The sequence below is a fragment of the Phyllobates terribilis genome, unplaced genomic scaffold (genome assembly GCF_046119375.1).
Source record: "Phyllobates terribilis strain yellow unplaced genomic scaffold, ASM4611937v1 Scaffold_1__5_contigs__length_1240528914, whole genome shotgun sequence".
Lineage (NCBI taxonomy): Eukaryota > Metazoa > Chordata > Amphibia > Anura > Dendrobatidae > Phyllobates > Phyllobates terribilis.
Genome location: NW_027362761.1, coordinates 178,752,730 through 178,778,032, shown reverse-complemented (window position 1 = coordinate 178,778,032; position 25,303 = coordinate 178,752,730). Strand labels below are relative to the sequence as shown.

At 43.6% G+C, this 25,303-nt stretch overlaps 1 protein-coding gene across 2 annotated transcripts in view; it reads right to left on the bottom strand.

The window, feature by feature from the left end:
* The window catches only part of CUNH9orf85 (chromosome unknown C9orf85 homolog), a 30,680-nt gene that overhangs the window by 955 nt on the left and 4,422 nt on the right, over positions 1-25,303 (bottom strand). The window contains exons 2-4 of one of the 2 annotated variants that reach the window (XM_073652704.1): positions 22,268-22,371; positions 4,090-4,200; positions 1-269 (exon numbers count right to left, since the gene is read on the bottom strand). The exon at positions 1-269 is cut by the window's left edge and continues 955 nt beyond it. In XM_073652704.1, coding sequence (XP_073508805.1) covers positions 107-269; positions 4,090-4,200; positions 22,268-22,371 — 378 coding nt within the window. In that variant the 3' untranslated portion in view covers positions 1-106. Of the gene's footprint in view, positions 270-4,089; positions 4,201-22,267; positions 22,375-25,303 lie in introns of both variants that reach the window. The other variant, XM_073652694.1, reaches the window with a different exon arrangement.

Sequence of the window (25,303 nt, the reverse complement as noted above, 5' to 3'; positions counted from 1 at the left end):
CGGTACGGGTGGAAAGAGGCTGAACTGGTGCGGGGGCCTAGAATAAGGAGAAGTGGCTCCTGTAGATAGAGCAGTGTGGAGTCCTCCTTAGAAGGATCTGCGAATGTCAGCTGCTGGTCACTGCACGGTTTTCACATTGTGTGCTGTCCTTAGCAAGTTCACCATCATCTTCTTCAGACTCCAACTCTACATGGAAATCAAAGTCATTTTCTGCCTTGCAATCATCATTTTCATTAGGTGTACATATGTCCGTCTGTTGATCTTTTGCTCTAGAATAAAAATGAAAAGAAAATGTTTACTTAGTCTATACTTATAAAACCATAATGCTATTCAATAAATAAGCCGGCACAACGTAACACCTGTAGACACCCCAGAAATGATGACAGGGCACTCACTCAATAGTAACAACCACTGTCTATATGCCAAATTGGTTAACATCATTAGCACGGATAGTAAGTGGAAATAGTGCTACATTCCTTATTTTTGCAGTAGTACTTAAAGGGGTTCTCCACTACTAAAACCACTTCTTGAACTAAATGTTTGGCCCCCAATAAAATGAAAAAAAACTATACTCCTCTTCCGTGCTGGCACCATTCCAGCACTCGCGGTCCCGGGGCTGTGATGCAGTGGAATGACATGTGATGCCTGTCGCCCAATCAGCGTTGGCATCATAGTCCCGTCTCCTGTCGAATTGAACATGAAGAGGAAGTCAGATCACCTGCAGCCCGGACTTCCTCTTCATGTCCGATTTGTCCGGAAACGGGGACAGCGATGCCGGCGGTGATCGGGGGCCGGGCACCACGTGTCATTCCACTGCATCACAGCCCCAGGAAAGCAAGTGCAGACACCAATGGAATGGCGCCAGCACAGGAGGGAGTATACTGTAGTTTTTTTTTATTTTATTGGGGCCAAACATTTACTTCAAGATGGGTTTGTCCTAGTAGTGGACAACCCCTATAATGACCTTTAAAAACATTTCATTGGTTCGATGATGACATACTGCTACTGTACTATGTAGCTCATTACTTATTGTGCAGAGAACCAGGTTACAAGGGGCTCCATTTGTCTAGTAGAGAAGAAGCTTTTACTTCTACCTAGGCTAAAGCCTCTGGCATTATAGCAAAGATGAGGGTGGCACTGTGCCTGCCGAGGTGCAACACAACTTGGCGGTAATGTTTTTCTAACTGTACATGTATTTTAAAATTAAATTGAAATCTTGCATGTTTCATTCATTCGGAGCCTGACAATAGGCCAATAGGTCTGTTAAGATGACTTCTCAGCAGTTGGATTATCATCACAGGCAGGATTACAATACATCACCTATACAAAGATAATGCACGCTCTCGGTTCACAGGTGATGGACACCGTTCACATCCTCCCCCCTCCCTACACAAGGACCACTGCATAGTCACAGAGCATGCTCACTACACTTTCAGAATGAGTGATCTCTAGGTACCAGTTATTATCGAAGGTCCATTCAATCAGAAAGAAGATTATGTTTTACTATATGGTTTATAAAAAGCAAAAATATCTAGGCAATAATTTCATTTTAAAGGGGTTATTATTTTACCTAAGATTTGTCATCATTTTGTTATTACGGGGTCCAGCCTTTGGGACATACACTAATCCGGAGAATAAAGGGTCCTCTTAAATTTACCCTCCATGGCAAGGCTCCTAGACACTCAGAATAAAGCTCCCTTCATAGCTGATGGCTGGAGCACCAATGTGCAGGGGGAAACCAATGAAGGTGTTTTCAAAACAGTGAGAGTCCAGAAATCTTAAAGTGATGGGAACACGTCTTCAAGTGGCTTTCTGTGAAATTGGCTCCAGCATGTGTCTGAGACAAGAAAGTTACTGGAGACAGGAACTGGTGTAAGCGATTTGTGTACTGTATAGGAAACGTAAGCTAAATACATAAGTGGAGCACTTTCCCAGGAGCAAGCATTCCTCTGGGAATGCTTGCTCCTGGGAATGCTTGCTCCTTTGTCCTGAACATGCCAAGACATTCTATGCTGCAGCTACTCACATTTCACCTGCAAAGATCACGGCCGGGCAAAGGTAACCTGGAAATAAATGGCCGTCCATGTAATGCATTTATGGGCTGGGTCCTCCAGAGTGGGAGTCAAGCTTGCAGGACAGTTCTGGTCTTCATGAGACAATGTGGACTAAACACTAGAGCAGATAAAACCTTCAAGAACAGTCATGCTCCTCAGGTCACTCAGTCAAAATTTTAAAGAAATAACAAAGCTCTTGAAATTAAATATATGCTGGTACTTATTCTAAAGCCTGAGCAGGAACAAACAAGAAGGAGGCTTTATTCTAGGTTCAATAAAGGAATAAAATACCTGTAAAAGCTGCCATTTCAACCTGCCATTGTCCTCCTGACTATGATGTTTGCACAGTCCAATACGCTTGATTGCCAGGGAAATCATTGCGGTACATTGTGTCATACATCTACGTACAGTGGATACAGGAGCCGGGCCAAGTGAGACAACAGCGCACACAATGCAGGATAGGTTTTACTTAGAAATGAGAATTATGTAACTATGCTAGAATTTGGCCTTCTCTTTGTGTCCCTTTTCTATAGCTGTTCAGTTCTGGTTTTTGCTTGATTTTTTTTAATTGCTCGATAAAACATGAGAAAAGAAGCCACTCTGAGTGGACACAGACAAACAGCGATGCCATGCAGTGGGCACCAAGTCTACAATACAATATCAGTATTTCCTGAAAGCTTGGCTGTACTTAAAAAGCACTGAACAGGCAGCGCCCTTGAGTACTGTGTAGTAATGCTACTCGCCATACTTCCCTCTTCTCCCAGTTATATATTAGCGGGTTCAAGAAAGTCAGCCGCTGTATATAGCCATGACTTGCATTACTCATTTTATAGTAGGGTGATGTTCCAATGCAGACAAGACAGCTATGCCCCCCTACATCTGTATAACAGGAGTGGAGAGAAGCTGCAGAAAAGGATACCTCCCATACAGTACAATGGGCCGCTGCACGAACCTGCTTCCTGCCGATGTCAGCGTAATAACAAATGGAAGTAGACATGCTCAGTAGTGGCTATAGCTACTGACATGGTGACATGAGAGTTACAGGTAGTCACTCTAATCCCACACAATAGTTAGTTCAAGTAGGAGAGGAGAGCGGCTGCAGGAGAGACATATTCATACAGAGCCACGGTGTCACTAAAGGTAGTCTACTGGTTGCACATTTCCCTTAAATCAGGATAAAGGTGCTAAAAATTGGCAACCCCGTAAAAAAAAAAAAAAAAAAAAAAAAAAAAAAAAAAATCAAGATCCATAGCGGGGAGACCGTTCCAGGATAAATGCATTCTGAATTCATTGCCATGTTGAATTTCAACATCATACATCAGTATGCGGACTGACCGCTCTGGTGTCAAAGATGCAATGAATGTTGGGAAGGTTAATCATTTCAGTTTTTCAATAAAGTGTGGAAGAATTACTTTTAGTAAACTTACTATAAGTGTTAGGGTGTTTTCATATTGCATTTAGGCACCTGTTCAGTGGCCCCTTCGGGGCTTACGTCCAAACCACCTCCCGCAATACGGGATTGGGACGTATGTGCCAATGGGGCCATAGACTATAATGGTGCCAGCAGAGCATGTTCACTCTGCCGGCACCATTACAGTCTATGGCCCCATCGGCACATACGTCCACATCATTTTCGGGCGTGTACACCTTACTGGAGGCAGACACTCAGACATGGTAAACTGCGTCTGAGTGTATGCCTCCGGTAGGCGTATATGCCCAGAAATTATACACGTCAGAGCGCACGTTCACTCTGCCAGCACCATTATAGTCTATGGTCCCGCCGGCGCGTACATCTGAAACCAGTTTTGCGGGAGGGCTCAGAGATATGCCCCAATGGGGCCACCGAGCATGTGACCAACGTGAAAGCAACCTAGGGCAACAAGCAAGTCAACATCAGTGTTTACAGGAAGAAGGATCAGAGTCTAAGTATGGGACAGACAGCCAGGCCACACTTCCATCTCTAGGCTGTCCATATAGAAGAATGCCATCCGAAGGTAAAGTCCGTCATTGCAATCTATTGGTATCGACTACTTACAACACAAGGTCTTCTTTCTTTCCACACTTGGCACAAAGTTCCAGCTGAAGGGCACACGGCTTGCATATAATATGATAAGCATTCTTCACTGTCTTCTGCAGGCATTTCACACTGAAAATACAAGAAAACAGTAATGTATAAATCACAATGTAGAACAGAAATGATAGAACACAAAGCACTCGGGTGTTGCTCCTTACAGTTAATCAGTTTCTGGGGCTTAGCAGATTAAAAAGTAATTATTTGAATATTATGGAATCTGAACTAGTTTTAGAAAAAATTCTTTATCTGGAGCGGACACAGACAAAGGAGGGCCCCTATGTTACAATAATATATGGGCCTTTAGAAGTCCAAAACCTTACTATAAGGCCGAGTGCCCATGATGCGGATTTAATGCATTTCCGCCGCAGAAACGCATTAAAATCACTTGTTAAGATGTCTGCCATGTTCCCCAATGATAATCCGCATGTGCTGTGCACAACCTGCGGAAATTCCCGCTGCAGATTATCATTGCAGAAAAATCAGCAGCACTACCAATCGCGCCCATTGACTTGCATTGAAAAGCATAACATCCACATGTATACATTGTCACGCAACTGCGTATGGTCAGCGGTCAGGTGATGGTCGCGTGACCATCAGCTGACTAAATTACGTCACCGCAGGTCCTGCCAGTACACCGCGGGACGCCAAGGAGAGAGGACGCCGCCGGGATGAGAACGGGGTCTGCCGGAGAGGTGAGTATAAGGTTTTTTTTATTTCTTTTTAATTCTATTTTTTACCTTAGATGCATTTGATAGTAGAAATTTCCTCTAAGTTGGTCACACAATATAAATCCATGCCGGTTGCATGGATTTATATTGTGTGACCAACTTGTCAAGCACTTTCCAAGTGATGCTAAATCGTTTGTATAGGTTGTACCAGTGTCCACCCCTGCCCCTTAGTAACATAAGCAGTTAAAACTGAATCACATTCTCAATTGGAGCACAAACAGTTTCTATAGTATAATATTACAAAAAGATCTAGATAAGAGCAAACACTTGGCAGATGAGGTTTAATGTAGATAAATGTAGAGTAATGCACCTAGGACGGAGTAATCCTATTACTACATACACATTAAATGGGAGTATACTCAGGACTACAGAACAGGAGAAGGACTTGGGTATTCTGGTTACAAGTAAGCTGAGCAGCAGTGCTCAATGTCAAGCAGCTGCCGCAAAAGCAAACAAGATTTACGGGTGTATAAAAAGAGAAATAAAATCCCGCGATCCCAATGTACTGTTGCCCCTTTATAAATCACTTGTGAGGCCACATCTGGAATATGGGATCCAGTTTTGGGCTCCACATTTTAAAAAGGATATTCAGAAGTAAGAGTCAGTTCAAAGGCGGGTAACTAGATTATTACAAGGGATGGAAGGCCTGTCATATGATGAGAGGTTGGAAAAGTTGAGCTTGTTTAGCTTAGAAAAAACAATGCCTCAGAGGGGATCTCATAATACATGTATAAATATATGTGTGGTCAGTGCAAAGGACTAGAACATTACTTATTCCTTCCAAAGACCATACTAAGGACCAGGGGGCACTCATTACGGGTGGAAGAAAGGTGATTCTAGAAGAAAAAGAGAAAAGGGTTCTTTATAGTCAGAGCAGTCGGACTGTGGAATGCCCTACCACAAGAGGTAGTGATGGCAGACACTATAACAGCTTTCAAAAAAGGGCTGGATGATTTCTCACAACATATGGCATTGGGGGTTATATAATCTAGTGACAGAGAATGTATAACTGGTGGAGAAAGGTTGAACTTGATGGACCCAAGTCTTTTTTTTTTTTAACCTATATAACTATGTATTCGAGAATACTTATTTACAAATATTCAAAACTCTATATTACCTGCCCTAATGTGGAACATTTTTTAAATTGGTAGAAAGGAAAAGTGGAGTAATTAGCGAGAGCAACCAATAAAGTTTCAGGTCCCCCACCCTATGTTATGCTGTCCTCAAATGAGGCAGTGGTGCAAGTAATATCCTAATCAGGCTTATCGGGTAAATTATAGAAAGATTTGTCATCGTCTCCCACTGTTCAATTCATAGAAGACAAAAGTAAAAATATGAGATGTAGAAAGAATTGCTCTAATAAAGCTGTAAAGGCCAGCACTTTGATCCATAATCTCACAGTGCCAGATGACATCTTATTACAGAACACACAGAAGAGAATGGTAAAAAGCACAGTGACTGCTGAAAACCAGAGCAGACACTAATGCTCTAGACAGCAGAAGAAAGAATAGGAGAGACATATAGATTTTTACTGACATCTTCATTTAAAGAGAACCTGCTACCAGACAGAATTACTATGAACTATGGGCATCGTATATATATACCACTGACTACTTCATGACAGGGCGAATTTCCATTGTTTTTTTCCTCCTTTTGTTCTCATTTTTCTGTTGATATAGCCATATAAAGGCCTATGTTTGCAGTCTGAGTTGTAGTTTTGAATAACACCATTTATTTTATCATATAAATAAAATCCAAGTGGGGTGAAATGGTGAAAAAAATACCCTGAAATTTTGACATTGTAGTTTGGGTTTTCCAGTTTACAGCGTTCAATGTGTGTTAAAAATGATCTGGCCACATCATACTGACCTGAAGAATTATTACGCCGATAAACCAGATTTCAGTAGATAAAAAAATAAATAAACATAAAAACAATGCCAAATCATTAATATTTTTTTTTTATTTTCTATTAGAGTTAATAAATGTATAATTTCATAGACCGAATGAAGAGATGAAAATATGTTGGGTGGAAAAAGTATTTTTTAAATATTTTTTACAGCTTTTTTCACTTTTTTTTTTGTCCCACAGGTATCGCAACCATTTTAATGCCTGATGAAGGCAGCTGAACTACCCCATGATCATTCACCTACATATAAAGGCCTTTTTAACATCGGTCAATCACTGACTGTGAATACGGCAACAATCAGCTGATGAATGAGCAGATACTAGCCTGGTGTGTGATCACATCTTTTATGCAGCCTAAAAAAGAATTGTCTGCAGCACATCTCCACAAGTAAGCAGGGGATGTGCTGCAGACAATATGCCAATTGTAAAGGATTGAATGATTGGATTTCCATTTGCAGTTCGAATCGGCCATGTAAAAGAGCCAACTGACTTGTTATATTGTCAACGAGTGCTTGATATTTTGGGAGAAATGGACCTATCTAAAAAAAAGGAGTTCAAGTTTACATTTTTAGCCTTTGATGCATGGACCCCAGGGGGTACAGGATTTGTCTATATTGCATATTTGTGCTGTCCTCACAATGCGATTTTAATAGGCCTTTTAGTTTAATGGAATTTATTTGAGTAAGGGGTAAATGATATAATGAAAAATATGAGAAAACATTGCAATATCTCAAATAAATCAGAATACAGAGTGGATTGTGAAGTTAGATATTCAAAAACACTTATGATTGGGCAGAAAAGGGTATGTGCACCATGAGGCCCAGATTCGTAAAGGCTTTTACACCACAAGTCTGGCGGAAAACGTTTTGAAAAGTCGCAAAATTTTTACGCAACATGAAACTTATTGGTGTTTTCACGCAATTTTTGCCCAGCTATGACAATATGAGCAGAGCTGGGGCGTGATGACTTTGGTTCAACAAATTCGCATTCCTTACACCACTAATCTTACTGGACACCTTTGAAAATAGGCATCAATAATAATAGGTGTAAATTGACAAATTAATTTAAATATGCTGATCTAAATATATAAAACAATGGTGGCCATAAATCTTTATTAGCTGAGGGACACAAAGGCTAAAGCCCCCGTCTCACATAAAGAGATCGCTAGCGAGATCGCTGCTGAGTCACGGTTTTGGTGACGCAACAGCGACCTCACCAGCGATGTCGCTATGTGTGACACTTTGCAGCGATCAGGCCCCTGCTGTGAGGTCGCTGATCGCTGCAAAGTGTCCTGGACCATTTTTTGGTTGTTGCCCTCCCGCTGGTCAGCATACATCGCTGTGTGTGACCAGTGGGAGCAGCGATCAGGCTGGTAACCATGATAAACAGCGGGTTACTAGGGGCGCACGCGCACTTAGTAACCCGCTGTTTATCATGGTTACCAGCCTGCTCCTGCTTCAGCAGGCAGGTAACCAGGAGCAGGACATCGTGGAAAGATTCTTTCCACGATGTCGCTGCTCCCCTGATCGTTGGTGAGCCTGCCTGTTTGACAGCTCACCAGCGACCACATAGCGACGCAGCAACGATCCCTGACAGGTCGTATCGTTGTCAGGATCGCTGCAGCGTCGCTAAGTGTGACGGGGCCTTAAGTAGGCAAAAATGCCTCACTTAACGCTTATGCCCAAAACATGATAACCACCAGAATCCATGGTCAACCCTTTTAAGTCACACAAGGGTGTGAAGGCAAGGAGTTTTCTAGAGATATAGGCATCTCTATTGATAAATGTTCACCCGGACTGCCCCTCAGAGTTGAAGTCACAGAACCAGTGGGTGCTTTTGCATCTCCTAAATATCTGCAGATATGACAGTCATGGGGCTGGTTAACAGCTTGCCAAATATCCTCCACCTTGCTGTACAGAAGGAATCTAATCTTACACAATGCCAACCACCTCCACCACCCGATACACAGAGCTTACAGATGGCCTTATATAGAGAGGACCTCTCATGGTGACCGGTTTCCTATGTTGTAATCGATGAAACATGTCAAATATGTCCAACTCAACAGTATTTGCAAAACTAAGTGATAAGACTGTAGAAAATTACTTTCAGGCACTAAGTAAAAAGCATGCAGGCTTACTCACCTGGGAAGTATGGAGACATATTAGCACAATGACTCACTGTGACATCACAAACATCTGAACTGAAAGGGAGACAACACCCATATGCATGTGGTCTACTCTCAACCGGAGTCTCTCTAGATACCGGACTAGTAAAAGCCTCCTAGCCTTCAGGGATATTGTTCTCTAAGGTGTGACTTACATTGTGGGACCTTTTCAACACTGCTGCCCTTACCACAAAGCAAACAACACTCAACATTTATATTATAATGCCTTATCTATGCAGAAGTTGGCCTTGTACTAAATAAGCAACAAGTATTCAACAAAGGGCTACAAAGCCCATGCACCCAATAGAGATCATACAGTAGGAGCTGGTCTAGAAACGGCTGTATGCATTAGAGAGCCCATGGCACACTGACAACCCATGATCAGGTATGGGGCTGATCATACAATGATCTTACTATGTAAGTGGAATTTGTATCTATCAGACATTTATGGTAAGGTGAGTGATACCCCTTTTATTTTTAGTGCGGCTCCCAGATTCAATCAAAGATAATGTGGCCCATGGACCAAGAAGGGTTGTGCACCCCTGGTACTATTTTCTTTTTAATGCGTTATAAGGTTCTAAAGATCTGGGCCTTTTTATTTAGGGCTAATTTTTATGGTTTATACCGAGATTTAAAGGGGTATTCCCATCTCCAAGATCCTAACTATATATGTAGTTGGTGTAATAATAATATTAGCAAGTACCTCCAATTAGAAATGTAGTATAGTTCTTCTGATTCGCTATATTCACTTTGTTCATGTGCAGGTGTGAGATGTGTGTTGGTTCACCAGAGTGATATAATTGTGTAAACCTGTATCCACACCAGTATAATTGTACTTGGTGAAAGACTGTGTATATATTTGATGTAATGTTTTAACTCTGTGAATGATTTAAAATGCATCGCATTACATGATTATATAGGGATGTAAGAAGAAGCAGTTACTATACTGATTATAGGGAGTTCAGTGCATGCTGTTAGAGGGTAGTAACAGTGAAATTTGCCCAACAACCAAAGGAGAGTTGGTGATTGGTCTAGCTCCAGTGTGGGAGGGGCTTAGTTACTGTACTCAGGGGATTTCCCAGTTGACAGTTGAAAGTACCTGACAGGAATAAGTAGAGCGGCCATCTTGGAGATGGTCTGAAATACGTCCTGAACAGGAGAGGACGCACTGGAAGGGAATTCAGCAGCATCTGCTTGTGAGAACACCCTATTGACACTAGAGGAACGGCATATTGGAGCAGAGCTTGCTCGCAACCAGAACCGGTGCAGGTTTGAGGAGATTCCTGTCAGAAACGCTGTGCAGAGACAATAAAGGCCGGGACCTACAGTGAAGAGGCGTTGGACATCGCTAAGGAATTAACCCCTTCGCAACCCTGGGATTTTCCATTTTTGCATTTTCGTTTTTTGCTCCCCTTGTTCCCAGAGCCATAGCGTTTTTATTTTTTGGTCAATATGGCCGTGTGAGGGCTTATTTTTTGCGGGATGAGTTGTACTTTTCAACGCCATTACTAGTTTGACCATATTGTGTACGGGAAGAAAATTCCAAGTGCGGTGAAATTGCAAAAAAAGTGCAATACCACGTTCACTGAATGCTAAAACTGACCTGCCATTATTATGAGTTCGTAGACACCAAACATGTATAGGTTCTTTTTTATTTAAGTGGTGAAAAAAAAAAAAAAAAAAAAAGCGCCATTTTCCAAGACCCGTAGCTTTTCAATTTTTCAGGATCTGGGGCCGGGTGAGGGCTTATTTTTTGCGCACCGAGCTGACGTTTTTATTGATACCATGTTGGGGTAGATCCGATGTTTTGATCGCACTTTATTGCAATGTTGAGACGACCTAAAAACGGAATTCTGGCGTTTAGAATTTTTTTTTCTCGTTACGCCGTTTACAGATCGGATTCATTTTTTTTATTGATAGATCGGGCGATTCTGAAAGCGGTGATACCAAATATGAGTATGTGGTTTTTTTTTTGTTATTTTATTTTGAATGGGGCGAAAGGGGGGTGATTTAAACTTTTATGTTTTTTTAATAATTTTAAAACCATTTTTTTTTTCACTTTTTGCTTGCTTCTATAGTCTCCATAGGAGACTAGAAGCAGCACTTGTCCGATTGCCTCTGCTACATACAGGGGACAAGTAGATCCCCTGTATGCAGCAGAAATGCTCCTGTGCTATGAGCGCTGACCACTAGGTGGCGCTCATAGCGATCAGCTCATGACAACCACTGGAGTCTGCTGCAGACCCAGGGTTATCATGAACAATCATCAGTGACCTGCGATCACGTGACGGGGTCACCGATGGGCAGGGTAAGTGACGCGCTTCCGGAGCGGCGCTGTTAAATGCCGCTGTCAGATTGCCAGCGGCATTTAACATGTTGTTAACAGCTGTGGGTGGATCGCGATTCCACCCGCGGCTGTTGCGGGCACATATCAGCTGTAATAATCAGCTGACATGTGCCCGGTTCAGTGCGGGCTCGCACGGAACCGGGGGTTACAGCCTGGTGCGTACTAGTACGTCCCAGGCTGTAAAGGGGTTAAACTAATAAACAATTTAAAAAAATTTTAAAAAAGTACAATACTGTATTTTTTTTTATTTTGTAATTTTTTTTTTTTTTTTTTTTTACTTCACTTAACCATCTTCACATATTAAAATAGCAAAATATTGAACCCTAAAGCCAACACTCCAAAGAGTCAGAGAGTGCACATAATAGTACAGTATACTGTACCTTGCTGCACATGTGAAATAACGTACTGCCACAGAAAAAATAGCAAAGCATAAACCAAAAAATAACCATTATCCTATGTACAGTGGGTACGGAAAGTATTCAGACCCCTTTAAATTTTTCACTCTTTGTTTCATTGCAGCCATTTGGTAAATTCTAAAAAGTTCATTTTCTTTTCTCATTAATGTACACTCTGCACCCCATCTTGACTGAAAAAAACAGAAATAGACATTTTTGCAAATGATTAAATTTGACATCGTCATAAGTATTCAGACCCTTTGCTCAGACACTCATATTTAAGTCACATGCTGTCCATTTCCTTGTGATCCTCCTTGAGATGGTTCTACTCCTTCATTGGAGTCCAGCTGTGTTTAATTAAACTGATAGGACTTGATTTGGAAAGGCACACACCTGTTTATATAAGACCTCACACCTCACAGTGCATGTCAGATCAAATGAGAATCATGAGCTTAAAGGAGCTCAGAGACAGAATTGTGGCAAGGCACAGATCTGGCCAAGCTTACAAAAGAATTTTTGCAGTACTCAAGGTTCCTAAGAGCACAGTGGCCTCCATAATCCTTAAATGGAAGAAGTTCGGCACCACCAGAAGGCTTCTTAGACCTGGCCATCCAGCCAAACTGAGTAATCGTGGGAGAAGAGCCTTTGTGAGAGAGGTAAAAAAGAACCCCAAGATCACTGTGGTTGAGCTCCAGAGATGCAGTAGGGAGATGGGAGAAAGTTCCACAAAGTCAACTATCACTGCAGCCCTCCACCAGTTGGGCCTTTATGGCAGAGTGGCCAGACGGAAGCCTCTCCTCAGTGCAAGACATATGAAAGCCTGCATAGAGAGTTTGCTCAAAAACACATGAAGGACTCCCAGACTATGAGAAATAAGATTCTCTGGTCTGATGAGACGAAGATAGAACATTTTGGTGATAATTCTAAGCAGTATGTGTGGAGAAAACCAGGCACTGCTCATCACCTGCCCAATACAACCCCAACAGTGAAACATGGTGGTGGCAGCATCATGCTATGGGGGCGTTTTTCAGCTGCATGGACAGGACGACTGGTTGCAATTGAAGGAAACATGAATGCGGCCAAGTACAGAGATATTCTGGATGAAAACCTCTTCCAGAGTGCTCTGGACCTCAGACTTGGCTGAAGGTTCACCTTCCAACAAGACAATGACCCTAAGCACACAGCTAAAAGGAGTGGTTTCAGAACAAATCTGTGACCATTCTTGACTGGCCCAGACAGAGCCCTGCCCTAAACCCAATTGAGCATCTTTGGAGAGACCTGAAAATGGCTGTCCACCAACGTTCACCATCCAACCTGATAGAACAGAAGAGCATCTGCAAGGAAGAATGGCAGAGGATCCCCAAATCCAGGTGTGAAAAATTTGTTGCATCATTCCCAAGAAGACTCATGGCTGTACTAGCTCAAAAGGGGGGCTTCTCCTCAATACTGAGCAAAGGGTCTGAACACTTATGACCATGTGATATTTCAGTTTTTCTTTTTTAATAAATTTGCAAAAACTTCTACATTTCTGTTTTTTTTTCAGTCAAGATGGGGTGCAGAGTGTACGTTAATGAGAAAAAAAATGAACTTTTTAGAATTTACCAAATGGCTGCAATGAAAGAGTGAAAAATGTAAAGGGGTCTGAATACTTTCCGTACCCACTGTACATCCCCATGTCAAATGCATGCAGTGCTAAAAATAGAGTCCACCCCAGGAAAAGGATTCAGAAGAAAAGGTCAAAAGTGCACCAGCAAAGACAGAGATGCTTGTATGGTGGGATAACCACTTAGCTTGTAACTCAGATCTCGGCTCCCATCATAAAAAAAATAAAAATCGACTGAGGGACAGCTAGTTTCTTGGAAAATTGGTAAGTAGATGCATTAATTAGTCAAGGTATTACTTGATTTACTTATTACACCTACTAGATATTGGGAGAACATCTTGGAGATGGGACTACCCTTTTAACCCTTGCTGACAAACGACAATTTTCTGTTTTTTGCGCTTTCATTTTTTCCTCCCTTTCTTACAAGAACAATAACATTTTTATCTATTTCTCCATAGACACTGACATAAGGAGTTCTTGTTTTTAGTGGGACAAGTTGTACTTTTGAATGACACCCTTTATTTTATCATGTAATCTATGGAAAAGTGGGAAAAAAATTCCCAGAGTGGCAAAATAGCAAGAAAAGCACAATTCAGCAGTTTTTTTAATTTTTATTGTGTCATTATACAGTAAATGACTGGGAAATATGGTTTTACAGGTCAGTATGATTACAGCGATACCAAACATGCATAGTTGTAATAGTAAGGGTATGTGCCCACAATCAGGAGCTGCCTACGGCCCTGATGCTGCAGAATAGCCACCGGCGGCTTCCGCCCTCGTTATGCAAATGAGCGGTGCCATTTTTTTTTTTATTTTTTTTTTCTCTCTCTCACATGCGGACTTTCCTCATAGATGTTAGTCTATGGGGAATGTCCACATGCAAACCCGCAAGAAAAACGGACATGCTGCGGGTCTGAAAGACGCATGTCAGTTTCCGCGTGTGATCAGCAAGTGTACAGAGACGCATAGTGGGCATGGGATTTCTAGAAATCCCATCCACTATGCTGTAACATCTAGTCGCTGCGAGTTTGACGCTGCATAAACACACAGCATCAAACCCGCAGCGGCTCCTGACCATGTGCACATACCCTAATTGTGTGGATTTTGTTGCAGAAATGCTAGAGATTACTATGCACTTGCAAAAGAATATTCCCATCTTGTACATTAACGGCATATCCATGGGATTTGTACAGTATAAGCGCATCCCAACAATAGGACAAACATCCATCTAGTGAACGGGGGGGGGCTCCATCACTTGCTGCTGTGAGTGGAGAGGTGGTCGGAAATCCCAAACAAATGACTGGCAATTCCAACCACATCTCCACTGACAGCAGAGCTGGAGTTGCCATTAATGTACAAGATGGCCCCCTTATATGTAAAATCATTAATCGGATCGGATTTGTAACATTTCTTGATAATCTGGTCAATTATGAACAGGAATTCATCAAAAACACATTGACCATGAACATTTTTTAGTCCAGAAAACAAATGAAGATTTTTTTTTTTTTTATCATTCAATCGTTATTCCACATCGATCATCAAAAGTCTTAGATCATGATAAGGAAAAATCACCAACCACTAAATTTCAGAAGGATCATAGTTTACTGAAAACAAAGGATGTAATGGATGTAAATAAAGACCAAGTGTATTGTCCGGAAGAGAATATCCTCTAATATAACCAAAACTCCCTCTGGATTGTACGTTCTCAGAAGCTGCTCATATGACACAAGACTAGTCGTAAAATAACCTTGAGGGGATCTATATGAATTACTAGGCAGCTTGTGAACATTATGTCGAGACGTGTTCCCACATCTTCCAGGAACACAGGAAACATGAAGTCGGAGTGTAAAGGCAGAGTGACACCAGCGAATGGCATCTGATGCGAGAGCAGGATGCTATGCTAATGCTCCTTGGCTCCTGCTCTGCTGCGAGCGTGAGCCGAGTGTCATGCTACTGTGCTGCGGAGGAGACGGAGAAAGTAATTTCTCCATCTCCTCCTTGGCATGACTCGGCGTATATCGGACTGCACTTGGACGACATCAATGTGCAGTCTGATGTTTCACTCGCACCCATAGACTTGTATGGGTGCGAGTGAATTGAGTCTAACACTGGGCAAAGTGCTATGCTTTATAGCATAGCACTCAACGGTGTTGGTACGGTAGTGTGACCCCGACCTAAGGCCATGGCCCCACTATCAGTATTTGGTCAGTATTTATTCTCAGGAGTGGGTGATAAGTGCAAAATTGGTGCATTTGTTTCTATGATGAACAATCAGAGAAAAGTTTTCACCTGGTTTTGGCTCCCACTCTTGAGAAAAAATACTGACCATATACGGATAGCGGGGCCATGGCCTAAAGGACATTATACTCAAGAATAGTGATGGGCGGTTTCGGCTGAACATCTAAAAAACAGTTCAGTTCCGGTACCAGAATGGTACCCAAACCCCATTCAAATGAATGGGGGGCCCAAACCATCTGTGGTTTCCCACGCTGTCATCTATGTGACAAACACATGTTGTGATCGGCAGTAAGATCGTTACCGCCAGTCAGAGAGAAGCGGTTCCCAGCTGTGACCAGCGCTAAAAAGGTTTCTGGCAATCACAAGCGTCAGCTGATGAGAGAGTACTACTCTCATCAGCCTGTGCTTGCTGTTGCTGATAACAGAGAGCAGGCGCCGATGATGGGAGTATTCATCAGCCGGCACCTGTGCTAAAAATAAATAAAAAAATGTTTAAAAAAAGACATGGGGTCTCTTCTATTTTTGATAACCAGTGCAGGCAAGACTGACAGCTGCGGGCTGCAACCCTTTAGCTATCAGCTATATCATGGCTGGTTATCAAGAATAGAGGGGTCCCACGCATTTTGTTTTAATTATTTAAATAAATAATTAAAAAAAACGGATTGCCCCCCCCATTTTTGACAACCAGTCGAGCTAAAAACAGACAGCTGGGGGCTGGTAAACTCAGATTGGGAAGGGGCTATGGATATTGGTCCTCCCCAGCCTAAAAATAGCAGCCCACAACAGTCCCTGAAAAGGCGCATCTACATGGTAGATGCGCCAATTCTGGTGCTTTGCCCTGCTCTTCCTTTGCCCTGGTGCGGTGGCAAGTGGGGTAATGGCTGTGGGGTTGATGTTGGCTTTATATTGACAGCGGACATCAAGCCCAGAAGTTAGTAATGGAGAGGTGTCTGTAAGACGCCCCATTACTAACCCCATAGTCAGATTGCAAAAAAAAAAAAAAAAAAAAATACAGCAAGAATAAAGTCCTTTATTTGAAATAATGACAGACTCTGTATTGAAATAAAAAAGCATTATACTCACCTTTACACCTAATCCATTGAAGCCCTTGTCCCCTGTAAAAGAGAATAATAAACCACCATAATGCTAACCCGTCCGACATGAAAATAATCCATATGTGCGCCACGACGATCCAGACAAGTTGGAGAGCAGTCACTTAATCGCTCATGTAGTGTGTAGCGCTGAGCTGCCATGAGAAAGTACACCAGAGTGCAAAGCTGATGAACCCCAGTGACCTCACTTACAGCACCGCTCGTTGCATGAGAACTTTCTCAAGCAGCGAGCGGTGCCGTAAGTGAGGTCACTGGGGTTCATTAGCTTTGCACTCTGGTGTACTTTCTCATGGCAGCTCAGCGCTACACACTGCATGAGCGATTAGGCTTCTGTATCAGTGTGAGCCGGCTGGCGGGGATAGCAGTCGCACCATTGATGTGACAGCTATCCAAATAATCCGGATCGTCGTGGGACAGTAAGGATTATCTTCATGTCGGACAGGTGAGGGATATGGTTGTTTATTATTTTTCTTCTTTTCCAGGGGACATGGGCATCGTTGGATTAGGCGTAAATGTGAGTATAATGCTTTTTTACTTTTATTTCAATAAAGGAGTGTCATTATTTCAAATAATGGACTTTAGTCTTGCAGTGTTTGTTTAATTTTTTTTAACAATCTTACTATGGGGTTAGTAATGGGGGCATCAGCTGACTGTTTAGCCTTTGCAGAGTTTGAAATCATGGGGGGGGGGGGACCCTACGTCTTTTTTTTTTTTTTTCTGGGGTCCCCCCATAAAATAACTAGTGGAGGCTACACAAATAGCTGTGAGCTGTTATTAATACCCTGGGAACCTTAAGGGAGATTGTCCCCTTTTCCAGATAATTAACATTAGCCCCCAGCCGTCGGCTTTCCATCTGCTGATTATGAAAATTGAGGACCCCAGCGTGTATTTTTTTAATTTATTTATTAACAAGTACAGTAAGGTCACATCATAGCAACTGTTTCGCCCCCATTACTAACTCCATAGTTAGTATTGTAAAAAAGACACAGCTAGAATAAAATCATTTAATTGAAAGAAAGACATGGACACCTTTATTTGAAATAAAAAAAGCACAGTTATACTCACCTTTACACCTAATCCACCGGTGCCCATGTCCCCTGGAAAAGAAGAAAAATAATAAACAACCACATCACTCACCTGTCCTCCGTGAAGATAATCCATACTGTCCCACGACAATCTGGATGATTTGGATAGCGGTCACATAAGTGATGCGACTGCTATCCCCGCCAGCCGGCTCACACTGACACAGGAGCGTAATCGCATTAGTGACTGCTCTGTAACTCATCCAGATCGTCGTGGGACACATATGGATTATTTTCACGTTAGACAGGTGAGTATTATGATGGTTTATTATTTTTTGTCTTTTACAGGTGACAAGGGCTTTCGTGGATTAGGCATAAAAGTGAATATAATGCTTTTTTTTTTTATTTCAATAAAGAAGTCTGTGCCAATATTTCAAATAAATTCTTGCGGTGTTTTATTTTTACAATCTGACTACGGGGTTAGTAATGGGGGCGTCTTACAGACACTTCTCCATTACTAACCTCTGGGCTTGATGTCAGCTGACAAAACAAAGCTGACATCAACCCCAAACCTATTACCCCACTTGCCACTGCCACAGGGCAAGTGGGAAGAGCCAAGCAAAAAGCCAGAAAAGGCACATCTACTAGATGCGCCTTTTCAGGGACGGTTGTGGGCTGCTATTTTTAGGCTGGGTAGGGCCAATAACTATGGCCCCTTCCCAGTCTGAGAATACCCACCACCAGCTGTCTGCTTTAGCTTGGCTGACAGCCGAGGGTTGCAGCCTGCAGCTGTCAGTTTTGCGTGCGCTGGTTATCAAAAATAGAAGAGACCCCACGTAATTTATTTATTTTTTTAACTTATTTATTTACAGCAAAGGGGTCGGCTGAAGAATACTCCCCATCAGCGGCGCCTGCTCTCACTGTTATCAGTGACAACAGTCATAAGCTCATGAGAGTAGTAATCTCTCATCATCCGATTCTTGTGACTGGCGGTAAACTTTTTAACGTCCGGTCACAGCTGCTGGCTCACAAGGTCATCACACCAGCGGCAATAATCTTACAGCCGATCAGAGCCGCCGGTGTTTCTCGGGCCATCATGCAGATGACAGCGTTGAAACAGCTGATGTTTGGAACACTAGGTGTTCGGTACAGACCCTGAACTTTACTATTCGGGTACTCAAGAAGGAAGAGGCAGACCAAACCCTGAGAGGCACTGACCTCAGAGAAAGTCGAGACCTTTACGTGGTGTAGTAGCAATCTAATATTAATTATTAGGAGTACTCATTAATATCTTATTTATATGGAGCCAATATATTCCCCAGCAATTTACAATTGAGGTGACATGTACAGACAATATCAGACGTTACAGAGTAACTCATACCAAGAAGAGTGAGGGCTCTGCTCTCAAGCTTCCACTCTATTAGGAAATATGGAAGGCACAAAAGGTAAAAAGTGCTTGTAGGGTATGGTTCATTATTAGAATTGCAGTAGTCCAATTAAGAATGGGGATGTTGTATGACAAACATATCCTACTATAAGGCTATGCTCACATGCAGCTTTTTTGCTGCGTTTTTTTCAGCAGCCAAAACGCCTGTTTTTCTGCGTTTGTGTCACTTTATGTGCAGAGTTTTTTGGGTGCTGATTACATGTGTGCTTTGTCCACAGTACATGTTTAAATGGATCCAATCATATTAAAAACGCTATTAACCTGAGGATATGGGGTTAATAGCGTTCTGAAACAGTGAGGCCGCTACACTGAAAGCCTGGCTACGATGAGGAAATGGAAATGCAGCTTCAGTCACCGCTCAGTACACAGTGAGCGGCAGCTGTAATCACGACACGTCACTGACTGACAGCCGGCTCAGCGCTAATGCATTGCTGTCAGTCAGCGTTGGGGTGTTACAGCTGCTGCTCACTTTGTACTGATTGGTGACTCTATGACTGAAAGCTGGAGCTTTCCGGGAGGACTAAAGTCCATTTCCTGCCGACAGCCTGTCTTTCAGTGCGGTGGCCACATGGTATTAGAATGATATTAACCTGCAGATTGCCCCCATATCAACAGGTTAATAGTGTATTTTGACACGATAGGTTCCTGTTATGAAAATTAGTTGTATTCTCTATAAACACTGCAAAAAATGACTATTCCATCTTTTGAAGCATTTTTTTTACACTTTCTCCTTGATTTCTATGGGTGAAAAGATGCTGTAAAAACGCTGACAGAGTTGCCATGCTGCAATATCAAAAGCGCTGCAGTGAAGCAGCACATATTGGAGGAGGACCAGGGCTGTGGAGTCTGTAAGCCAAACCTCCGACTCCCTCATACACGGCTCATGTTTAAGTGATAACTTTACTGTAGCACAGATTCATCTCAGCTAAAAGTCTAGACCCTTAGATCAGGAATAGGACATTTCATAACTTTCCCAAATTCCTATGAAAAAAATATTCCCCACAAACTGCATTGAACTACTGTACCCAATTTATTATATATTTTAGGAGTCGGAGTCGGTCCATTTTATACCGACTCCGATTCCAACTCCACCAAAATGGACACAGACTCCGACTCCACAGCCCTGGAGGAGGTAATCAGTTTCAATTAAAAATTTCAGTGAAAAAGGTCTCTTTAAAAAGATAAAGCTACTTGGTCACACAGATGTACAGTACAGACCAAAAGTTTGGACACACCTTCTCATTTAAAGATTTTTCTGTATTTTCATGACTTTGAAAATTGTACATTCACACTGAAGGCATCAAAACTATGAATTAACAGATGTGGAATTATATACTTAACAAAAAAGTGTGAAACAACTGAAAATATGTGTTATATTCTAGGTTCTTCAAAGTAGCCACCTTTTGCTTTGATGACTGCTTTGCACACTCTTGGCATTCTCTTGATGAGCTTCAAGAGGTAGTCACCGGAAATGGTCTTCCAGCAATCTTGAAGGAGTTCCCAGAGATGCTTAGCACTTGTTGGCCCTTTTGCCTTCACTCTGCGGTCCAGCTCACCCCAAACCATCTCGATTGGGTTCAGGTCTGGTGACTGTGGAGGCCAGGTGATCTGGCGTAGCACTCCATCACTCTCCTTTTTGGTCAAATAGCCCTTACACAGCCTGCAGGTGTGTTTGGGGTCATTGTCCTGTTGAAAAATAAATGATGGTCCAACTAAACGCAAACCGGATGGAATAGCATGCGGCTGCAAGATGCTGTGGTAGCCATGCTGGTTCAGTATGCCTTCAATTTTGAATAAATCCCCAACAGTGTCACCAACAAAGCACCCCCCACACCATCACACCTCCTCCTCCATGCTTCACGGTGGGAACCAGACATGTAGAGTCCATCCATTCACCTTTTCTGCATTGCACAAAGACATGGTGGTTGGAACCAAAGATCTCAAATTTGGACACTGCAACGTTATGGAGAAAAGCTTACTTATTAAAAGCCGAGAAGGGACCGAGCCACACGAGAGACTTGTCGGACAGGTGGGTCCCTGGAGATTTCTCCCACCGGTTCCCCTGAAGTGATGGCTCTTGCTGCGTGTGTGGTGACAAGCCTTTCTGGCTAGTCACCCATGTGGCTCGGTCCGGAGGCTACTTAAAGTATATTTTTCTCTGAAATGTCACAGCATTTCAGAGTCAAACATACTTGGCTGAGATCATACAGCCAGGTGTGGATCAGGCACAGAAAGACTCCCACCAAGTCTTTTATTACCAAAGTGTAGTGCAAGTGCAGTAATATACTCACCGATCGCTGTTTTCCTCAGTCTGCAGCGCCGCTCCAGTCCTCTTATCATGTGACGTCTATTCTGACTTGCTGTACCATGTTGGGGTCTGTGTGTGAGCCAGAAGTCACTTTTAGGCCACGGCCCCACTATCAGTATTTGATCAGTATTTTTTCTCAGGAGTGGGAGCCAAAACCAGGTGAGGAACAATCAGAGAAAAGGTATAATAGAAACAAGTCACCAATTCTGCATTTATCACCCACTCCTGGTTTTGGCTCCCGCTCCTGAGAAAAAATACTGACAGAATACTGATAGTGGAGTCGTGGCCTTACAATGTAAGCCTAATGTCACGCAAGGTGTGGGAAAGACTTAGTGCAACAAAAAGGGAAGAGGAAAAGGAAGCCTCTAGGGAAAGGGGGAAGTGGAGACCTCCTGGCTGATAGGGGAGACAGGGTGATATTCTAAAGTCCCTATCTTGGCTCTTCAACCTCGTCATCATCCAATGTGTTATCCCATTCCTCGCCCTCAGAGTGACCCCTCTCCTCTTGTTGACCTGACAGCACAGTACAGTCCGCATGAGCCTCATGAGCATATTACTGAACCTACACTACATAAATTAAACATTTACAAAGATTTAGGGAAAAAAAAAAAAAGTTTGGTGGGAGTGCTTCTTTAAGTAACATTGATTCCTCTTTTAAAGATAGATCTCTTTCAAGAACGGTTTTATATATAGTACTAATGTGGCAGCCATGCGCTTTATGGAAGAAGTTTCAGATTTCAGATAAAAGCTTTATTGTTTTCTAAACTCATTCGAGTTTTCCCCAAAGGCATTATCAGGAAGCTTGTGGAGCCCGAGTACACTCCCTGGCACTGGAGCAGCACAGCTAGGTAGCACACGGCTGGCACTTACCACTTCTTAGGCTGAGACAATGGCTTGTACTTTCTGAATTTCACACGCCATTCCAGCACATCCTTGCAACGCTGGCATACTCCCTCATGTTCTTTGGAGTTTATCTTCTAAAACAAAAGAAATATAAAAGTCAATATACATAAGGAGAAATGATATATTTATCTAAAAAATATAGGACTTTCAGCTGCAAATCAAACACACTCGGGTGCAGTGCTGGCACAGGTACTGTTTACTGATCCGAATAAGCAATAACTGGCCATACTACTGCAGAATACAAGTGAATGCCAACCATAAGCCTCACGTATCTATAGTTAGGTCAGAAATACCTGCATAATGGGATAACAATTGGTAAATCACTGACCTCTAATAACTTACCAACAGACAACGAATGGGGCGGACACTGAGAATGCACATCTTAGCTCTACTCATGGCAATATGTATTACACACACTATATAAAGCATGCAAATATACAAACAAATGAAGATGCGCACAAAGACGCGTGCAAGCAACAAAGGCAGACGCGCACCGAGCGCACCAAGACGCGCGCAAGCAACGAAGGCAGACGCGCACCAAGACGCGCATATGCAACGAAGGCAGACGCGCACCAAGACGCGCGTATGCAACGAAGGCAGACGCGCACCAAGACGCGCGTATGCAACGAAGGCAGACGCGCACCAAGACGCGCATATGCAACGAAGGCAGACGCGCACCAAGACGCGCGTATGCAACGAAGGCAGACGCGCACCAAGACGCGCGTATGCAACGAAGGCAGACGCGCACCAAGACGCGTGCAAGCAACAAAGGCAGACGCACACCGAGCGCAACAAGACGCGCGCAAGCAACGAAGGCAGACGCGCACCAAGACGCGTGCAAGCAACGAAGGCAGACGCGCACCAAGACGCGTGCAAGCAACGAAGGCAGACGCGCACCAAGACGCGTGCAAGCAACGAAGGCAGACGCGCACCAAGACGCGTGCAAGCAACAAAGGCAGACGCACACCGAGCGCAACAAGACGCGCGCAAGCAACGAAGGCAGACGCGCACCAAGACGCGTGCAAGCAACGAAGGCAGACGTGCACCAAGACGCGTGCAAGCAACGAAGGCAGACGCGCACCAAGACGCGTGCAAGCAACGAAGGCAGACGCGCACCAAGACGCGTGCAAGCAACGAAGGCAGACGCGCACCAAGACGCGTGCAAGCAACGAAGGCAGACGCGCACCGAGCGCACCAAGACGCATGCAAGCAACGAAGGCAGACGCGCACCAAGACGCGTGCAAGCAACGAAGGCAGACGCGCACCGAGCGCACCAAGACGCGTGCAATCAACGAAGGCAGACGCTTGCACGCGTCTTGGTGCGTTTGGTGTGCATCGAAGGCAGACGCGCACCAAGACGCGCGTAAGCAACGAAGGCAGACGCGCACCAAGACGCGCGCAAGCAACGAAGGCAGACGCGCACAAGCAACGAAGGCAGACGCGCACCAAGACGCGCGCAAGCAACGAAGGCAGACGCGCGCAAGCAACGAAGGCAGACGCGCGCAAGCAACGAAGGCAGACGCGCGCAAGCAACGAAGGCAGACGCGCGCAAGCAACGAAGGCAGACGCGCGCCAAGACGCGTGCAAGCAACGAAGGCAGACGCACACCGAGCGCACCAAGACGCGCGCAAGCAACGAAGGCAGGCGCGCGCAAGCAACGAAGGCAGGCGCGCGCAAGCAACGAAGGCAGGCGCGCGCAAGCAACGAAGGCAGGCGCGCGCAAGCAACGAAGGCAGGCGCGCACAAGCAACGAAGGCAGGCGCGCACCAAGACGCGCGCAAGCAACGAAGGCAGACGCGCACCAAGACGTGCGCAAGCAACGAAGGCAGACGCGCACCAAGACGCGTGCAAGCAACGAAGGCAGACGCACACCGAGCGCACCAAGACGCGTGCAAGCAACGAAGGCAGACGCGCGTAAGCAACGAAGGCAGGCGCGCACCAAGACGCGCGCAAGCAACGAAGGCAGGCGCGCACCAAGACGCGCGCAAGCAACGAAGGCAGACGCGCGCAAGCAACGAAGGCAGACGCACAGCGAGTGTACTAAGATCTGTAAACAATGATAATTCATATTTATAGAAAACAATATGTATTTTATACATACATACACTCATCAATATTGACAAGAAGAAAAGTTGTGGGAATAATAAAAAATCACAGGATGGAAACACATATTAATGAATTAACGATATGCAAACAATAAGGAAATAGAAACAAGGGCCTAATTCATCATTGCATTTCTGCCAGTTTCTTAGCGTGAATGCTACTCAATTAATGAGTTGTCTTTTGTTGTTTAGTTTTCAGATTTTTACGTCAATGTGGCTTTGCCAGATGTTGTAGAACAATTCAGAAAATGCAACTTTTTGAAGAAGTCACAAAATTTGACACAACTCAATTCCAGTCCCTCCAAAGAGTGATTTCACATACGCCAGTTATTTTCGTGCCTTTATTTATGACATTTTTGCATAATGTGCAACTTTTACCACTAAGAAGTCGCGAAACCAGTTATAGAACAGAGGAAAAGACAATGTTGTGCTTTGTTCAAAGTCCATGAATCACATGCGCCATTTTGATGAACTTAGTGCAAAAAATGTCTGCAAAAACCACTAGTCAAAAAAGAAAAGGGACTTGAAAAAAATCCACAAATGATGAATCTAACCCAAAGTTTCCAAAACTGTCTAAATATGTTCAGAATCGAGTATGAGTGCCGGGTGCAAAAATACACGCACTTAAAAACACCTTGACAGCTATCAATTAATGGTTATCTGAGGCATGTTCTGCCATGCAGAATGCACTTGGGCATGCAAATCAAGATCCGCTGCTGGCCGCTCACTTTGTAATTATCGACCAATGATGTCCGTGCTGGAGGGGAGACAAGTCTGGAGATGCTGAAGGCCGTGGTAGCACATTTTGGCTATACAAGCGTGGCAAGAGCAACATGTGGTCTGGTGTGTTGAAAACCAGCTCCTGGGTGACTTGTGAGAAATAACAGCACCACTGGTTCCA